The sequence below is a fragment of the Prosopis cineraria genome, unplaced genomic scaffold, assembly GCF_029017545.1.
Source record: "Prosopis cineraria cultivar Desert tree isolate PC_DT_omini unplaced genomic scaffold, ASM2901754v1 PC11, whole genome shotgun sequence".
Classification (NCBI taxonomy): Eukaryota; Viridiplantae; Streptophyta; class Magnoliopsida; order Fabales; family Fabaceae; genus Prosopis; species Prosopis cineraria.
This window is the reverse complement of record NW_026555342.1, coordinates 45,124,326-45,131,556: the sequence shown is the minus strand read 5'-3', so window position 1 is coordinate 45,131,556 and position 7,231 is coordinate 45,124,326. Positions and strand designations below refer to the sequence as shown.

The 7,231-nt window shown below is 34.5% G+C and overlaps 2 protein-coding genes across 2 annotated transcripts; one reads left to right on the top strand and one right to left on the bottom strand.

The window, feature by feature from the left end:
* Window positions 1-221: 221 nt before the first annotated feature.
* Window positions 222-4,214, top strand: LOC129285781 (glycerol-3-phosphate acyltransferase 9). Its single transcript, XM_054921655.1, has 9 exons — window positions 222-349; window positions 1,674-1,769; window positions 1,868-1,964; window positions 2,285-2,372; window positions 2,450-2,546; window positions 2,716-2,801; window positions 2,896-3,015; window positions 3,361-3,459; window positions 4,078-4,214. Exons 2-9 carry the CDS (start codon window positions 1,689-1,691, stop codon window positions 4,124-4,126), a joined length of 717 nt encoding a protein of 238 aa, XP_054777630.1. The 5' UTR covers window positions 222-349; window positions 1,674-1,688; the 3' UTR covers window positions 4,127-4,214.
* A 681-nt stretch (window positions 4,215-4,895) lies between these two features.
* On the bottom strand, window positions 4,896-6,071 carry LOC129286557 (probable glucan endo-1,3-beta-glucosidase A6). The gene has a single exon (XM_054922500.1). The coding sequence runs from the start codon at window positions 6,069-6,071 to the stop codon at window positions 4,896-4,898; it is 1,176 nt and encodes a 391-aa protein (XP_054778475.1).
* Window positions 6,072-7,231: the final 1,160 nt, after the last annotated feature.

Sequence of the window (7,231 nt, the reverse complement as noted above, 5' to 3'; positions counted from 1 at the left end):
TGTTGTGGCGTCTTAGTTCGATATTTGATACTGTTCCCCTGCAAGTTAGCTTGTACCTTTTCTACAGTTACTTAAAATTATGCATGATGATGGTAAAGAAGAGTTTTGTATATGGTTTCAATTTCAACTTTGGTTACATTAAATTTCCCTTTTTTAAACTTGATGTATGAATCTCCATTGTGTCTTTCAATAAAATCATGTACTGTTGATCATGTCTGGCCTTTTAATATTTCTTATTTTAAGTTACAGGGTTCTAGTGTTGACAATAGGATGGATAATATTTCTTTCTTCCTTTATTCCTGTGCATCTCCTACTGAAGGGACATGACAAGTTGAGGAGAAAGATTGAGGTGCCTATATTTTCACCCCATGTTATCCCATTCAATTTTTAGTTTTCTCCCTCTCCTTTTAATATATGTACACTAAAAAGAACAAAGAAGGCTTATACTGTTTGGTTTTAAATAGTTTTAAAGCACACAATAAATTTTGGTTCTTAGTTGTCATGCTGTTTCTTTAAATGTACGCATTTTAAAAATAAATGACGCAAACATCCCTTGAGTTTTGCTGCAATTGCAGAAGCGTCCCCCTTTAATTTCAAACTTCAAAGTATACACTTCAATCCAATTTTAATCGTTTGTTTTGACTAAAATGTCTCTATCAACCCTCTTTTGTATTCTGGCAAAAGACACTTGGTTACATATTTTTTATGGAGGTTATTTAGTCTGAGAATAAAAATTGGACGCAATTTTTTTTTTTTTTTAAATAGAGGGAGTGCATGTATGTTTTTAGCAAAACTTAAGAGAGGCATCTTAAGAGGCACATGCTCTAGGTTATTTTCAAATGTTATCTTGTGTTCATTCAACTTCAAACTTTTATTGGAATAATTTAGCAAGTCTTTGTATAATTTGCTGTTCTCGAGTACCTATGGCCTCGTAGAGTTCAATTCATCTTGCTCTAGATGATGTGACTTTACCATTGTAGTTGAAGAAGTTTCCATTCACTAATTAGACCAGTGGAAGAAGAGTAATTGTTAAATAACTGCCTATACAAATACTTCCTCCGGTCCGATTCTAGGACAAAGTAAACTAATTTCATGGTTCTCAAGGAGTGGTAGTTGATACCTTAAATTTGTAAAAAAATGTGACCTTCCAATTTTGCCATTTAATGTAACTAATGACCATAATAAAGTGTTGTATAAAAATTAGAAGTATGCCACAACTTGCTGAAATTGATGAGGGGTAAGGTTGGAAAAATAAACAACATCTTGTCCTATATTTAGGGCCAAATAGGACTTTAAAACTTGGTCCTATAATTAGGAGTGGAGGGAGTATATTACTAATCAGACTAATTGAAAATCAATGACATACTGTTTTGTCCAAAACCTACCAGTGAATGGCTATCATTTTTACATTTTATGGTTCATATTGTAAAGGTTGGCCAATTCATTGGTGGGCATAATTTCAATTTGTACATAATGTTGTAAATGAACTCATCTTTTTGAAGGATGCTGTACACGGTGGAGTGCATGGGACTAGTTATAGTCCAACCCATGATATTAGCACAAATGGTCTTGAGAATCTAAAGATACAGTCTGTTATGTTTTCTCTGTCTTGTACAATTCTGATGTGACTTTTATACATCAATTGGATATGATAAATTGAACTTGTCCTTCAGAGGTCATTGGTGGAGATGATGTGCAGTTTTTTTGTTGCATCATGGACTGGAGTTGTCAAATATCATGGGCCACGTCCTAGCATGAGACCAAAGCAGGTATGTCTAACATATCGGATGTAACCTTATTTTAACATTTAGGTAAATGTGAATGTTGTTGACTGATAATTTGAGTTCTCTCTACATTTCATGAACAGGTTTTTGTGGCCAACCACACTTCCATGATTGATTTCATTATTTTAGAACAGATGACTGCATTTGCTGTAATTATGCAGAAGCATCCTGGATGGGTTGGTAAGCATCCTCCTCAACTAAAAACTGTTTCTTTATATATAGTATAATAGCTTATATATATTATATTATGACATCTTTGGGTAATTTGGTTTTAAAGTAATGGTACCCCACTATCAGGATGACTTCATAAATATATCTAAACCTTTTTCTTGTTAGCATTATTCTCTCTGTTGGTTGGTTTAATTGTTTCCTGGGAAGAACAGGGCATGTGATGAACAACTAGTGATGACCTAAAGCTTGTTAACGTACAATGGGTTTTGGGAAATTTCCTGTTAAAACAGTAATTTATGAATTTTATAAATATTGGCTGTTTTGTGTAGGATTATTGCAGAGCACCATTTTGGAGAGTGTAGGATGTATCTGGTTCAATCGTTCTGAGGCAAAGGATCGAGAAATTGTTGCCAAGAAGTGAGTTTAAATGAAAATTTAGGAAATATCTATTTCAGATTTCATCTGTCTTGACTTGTCTGCTTTAAATATTTCAGATTGAGGGAGCATGTCCAGGGCGCTGACAATAATCCTCTTCTGATATTTCCTGAAGGAACTTGTGTAAATAATCACTACACTGTCATGTTCAAGAAGGTGCGTGTATCTGTGAAAAATGCAGTTGCGTTCACCTATACACTTATGCAATGGGCGTTCTTTCTTTCTTTTGTTTCTGATACTCCTCCATCCCTTACATTGATTTGTACTTTAGTTGTATCCCAAATCTATCGTCTAAGCATTTTAACTTGTTTATTGATGTTTATAGGGTGCATTTGAACTTGGCTGCACAGTTTGCCCAGTTGCAATAAAATACAATAAAATATTTGTGGATGCTTTTTGGAATAGTCGAAAGTAAGGTTATGCTTTTCAATGTTAATTACTTCTATATTTTCACTGTTCCACTGCTGTATTAGAGGTGTAATGGTTGGATTTCATGCATTTGCAGGCAATCATTCACTATGCATCTGCTGCAGCTAATGACATCTTGGGCTGTTGTTTGTGATGTTTGGTACTTGGAGCCACAGAATCTGAAGCCAGGAGAAACAGCCATTGAGTTTGCTGAGAGGTGTATAATTTTCCTCTACTCCCTCTGTTAAAAAAATGCCTTTAAGGGGATGGATATTTAAAAATGTGAGGTATTTTTAGTGTTTCAAGTGTAATGAATGTGTTTTTTTCCCCTCGAAAAATGCCCTTAATAAATGAATCATTTTATAGTTATTTTTAAGTAAAACACTCTATGAAATGAGGATAATTATGGAATAGAGGCAGTATATTTGGTTAACTAATTTATTTGGAGTGATATTTAATTAAAAATACCTTACGTTTTTAAATGGAGGGAGTATATTGTTATTAGGAAATTGTTTAGCAGGAATGGTTACCATGAAAGTGTCTGTATTTTACTTTAATGTAGGGTGAGAGACATAATCTCAGTTCGAGCTGGCCTCAAAAAGGTTCCTTGGGATGGATATCTAAAGTATTCTCGTCCTAGCCCAAAGCTGAAGGAAGGGAAGTAAGTTCTATTACTTAATTTCTCTTGGTGCACACCTTTTGCTATCACATGGCCAATAACCTAGGTTTTATAGTCGATATCAATAACAAAAATGTCAAATTTATGACAATTCTCACTATTCACGACTCATTAACAGTGTGGATGAATGCATTGGCCTACCTAGTTAGGGAAGTACACTTAGTTTGTTGTTCTATTTTGTTTTGCACTATATGGTTTGGTAGGTTATAATATATGCCCCTTCAAGCAATCACCGTTGATGATTGAAACAAACATTCGTATGCTTGTTTAAAGGAACAACTACTTGTTGGATGAGTAGTTACTTCTAAAATTTTACAAATTTCTTGCCTTGGCACTATTTTATCCATTTGATTTACTTGTTGGTTAATACATAAATATTAGATTAATAGTTGTAAATTGCTTCTTACTTTGCACATTTTGGGTTTAGAATAGTTTCTTTATGAAATGATTATGTTGTAGAGTTTCTAATTGACTCTGCTTTTTAGAGTTGGCATGTAATGGGTCATGATATTAAATTAGATCTAAAAAAAAAAAAGAAATAAATAAATCTGGGTTTAGAAATTTGATTCATGGCACTTACTGGTTTCTGGGCATTTGTAGGCAACAAAACTTTGCTGACTCAGTTCTACGACGCCTGGAGGAAAAATGATGTGCAACTTTTTGTATATCCGTACACTTTTGTCCTTCAATGCCCTTTTGTTTTCTCTAGACGCGGTCTTTATAATGACGTTTGATTATATATATGGATTGATATGAATAAGTTGCCTTATAAACTTATGGTGCTCGCTGTCTTTTGACTATTTGTTTACATCTCATTTAAATTGTTGACTTCCAAAAAATTTTATCATTTTATTTGACTTTCATCAGGTTAAAATAGTGTGTATTTTACCAGAAAGTAGGTGGGAGTTCGATTGCATTAGTTTCGAAGAATTATTGAAAATAATAATTTGGCTCATTCAGATTTACATGATTAATGTTATCATATTTTAAAATCTAAATTTATAAAGTAATAAAACTGTCATAAAAATAAATTTGAGAGATCAAATGGATGATGGACACCAACTTGATGATTAAAAACTCCGTTAGTGTGGCCAAAGAACAAAAGTTAAATAATCTCGTTACTTATAAGAACTAAATACAAAGTGTGTGGCCATTGTGGTCATCGTAATGATGCTCTGTTATTTGAAGCAATCTTGACCCAATATTCATTCTCGATTTATTAGTATTCAGATAGGTTCTGCTCAGAAGGCATCATCATACCACAACTTCGTACATGGGCTGCTTAATTTTATGGCTCATCAAAATATCTTATTTGGGATTCTTCAATCATTTGTCTATAACACGGATATTGAAGAGCAAGGAAACTTATTCATAAAAGAAAAGTTGAGAAATTGTATTAGCCCTTATTCAGGGTAATTTCAAACTGCATTAATGCTTAGTGGAGCAAAATCTTCATACATTGGTGTTCCATCTGGATGTAACAGTCCCCAATGTCTCTCTATTCCTGGTCCTTTCTTCATGTTCTCATCATACAATGAGAAGATGAACGTTGGAATCACAACACCAGGTCGAGCTGGCGTCCCCAGAGGTGGGTTTGCCGTGATTTTCTTGATGAGATTCTGGTTGTACATTGCTGCATTGAATATGTTTGCACCAGCAGCAGCGGCAGCTTGATCAACTATGTTGCCTGAATGAGGCCACCCCGTTTCAGATATCACCAGCCTTATGCTGGGGAAGCCGAGTTTTGACATGGCGAAGATAACTGAGTCAAGCATTTGGTCTAGCAAATTGGTGTAGGACAAGCTACTAAAAGGGTCCGTGATGTTGAAATTTCCTCTCAGAAGTGCAAAATCTAGGCTGATATTGGTGGGGTTGGATGACCATGGAAAATAAGTATATGCATCAATGAATAAGAATGAGTTGGTTTTGTTTAGAAACTCGAGCATTGGTACCATCACAGTGTCTCTTACGCTGGACCGGAATGTCCCGGCCGACACCGGAAAAGTGGTCTCTAAAACGTCCATTGCTATTGGGGTGCTAACTTTAATTTTAGTAATATTTTGAGACTGGAGAGACCTTTGAATCCTTCTCATCGCTGGCACCAGATCAAGCCAAATCTTCTGGCCTTGTACTGAATAATCGCTAAGAACTTCATTTCCTACAAGTAAGAAACGAATCAAGGTTTTGGGATAGTAAGGGACAACATTGTGTCTCACCCATTCATCTGCCATGCTTTGGTTTGAAGCAATTCTTGAGATTTCATTATTCGGGACCATAATGGAAACTTGAAATTTGGTTTCTGATAGAAGATTCAGAATTTCTGGGTTGGCATCGTACAGCTTCACGCGTCCAGCGTTCATTGATGTTAGTAGCTCAATTGATCGTCTCGGAGATGGCAGGTTGTTCCCAAGCTGGCCATAGTTCACACCGATCTTGCTTGAGATTTCTGCTTCTGTCGAAGAAAAGAAGAAGATGGTGTTACATAGTGCAGAAGATATGCTTTGAAGAGAAGATGAAATTAAAAAAGAAGGGAATGTTTTCAGACTTGATATTGGAAGTAAAGAAAAGAGAAAGGTAACTAGAAGAACGTCCATTACTCTAATTTCTAGTTCCAGGTTGGTGATAATTGCTTTAATTTCCCACCTAGTGACACAACGGTTTAATTTTGTAATGCAGTTGTATGCTTTTGAAGGGTAAAAAGATGAGAGTGGCAAAGAAAATGAAAAAAATGATAAAGGAAATAGAAAAGAAAATGGATGAAGACTGCATAGAGGCTAGAGTCATGCATCTTTGTGGGTGACATTAAACAATAAATAGTTTAAAGCCGATAATCTTTTGGTTTAATGTCCACATGGTTTGGTATTTTTGAGGGTTAAACAGAGCGTGGGATATATAATAATGTATATTAATGTTGAGTCATTCTATGAGGTGAAAATTAATCATTTAATTCTTATAGTTTTAATTCGTGATTATAACTTAGTCACAAACTGATGTAAAACAAGAAGGGGAAAGGGGAACAGAGAGAAAAGAAGAAGGAGGGAAGGAGAAAGAAGGAGGGAAGGCCGAAACTCTTATTCCATAATATTTAAAAGCTGGATACAAATGAAAAACCTAACTTTATTTATAGAGCTTTAAAATAACAAAATAATAAAAAATTTAATTCAAATATCAAATCCTAAATTTAAATATAATCTTAAAGATACTGATATCTAAGATAATAATAAAATAAATAATCAAAGTTAATCTAATAGATTAATATACTTATTTAAATATCCCTATTGGATAACCCTAATATTCTAAATTAAAACTAATTATATTTTATCTCATATTACACAATTTCTCCCTTGCTTAAAGAACTTGGCTTTTGATGAGTTAAAATTAAGGCATAAATCTAGGAAGGGAAGGGTGAGATAAATTTTAACGAAGTGCTCAACTCTGGAAACCCTTTCCAATAGGTGAGACATTGAAAAAGCAAGTTTTGGCAAGAGCAAGCAACTTGATATGGGGAAGTATCTAGAAATCCCTTCCAACAAGTTAGATAGAAAAAGAACAAACTTTGACTAGAATGAGTACTTTGACCATGCAAAGTCTTTGGAAAACTTTTCCAACAAACAGAGTATTGCTGGATTTGACCATTAAGCAATGAAGTGACCTTAGGAGATGTAGCCTACTAATAGGGAATAGTTATAGCATGATGAGATTAATCGTTGCTAGACACAATTTGAGAAGCAGCCACTTGTATTGGTGTACAGTG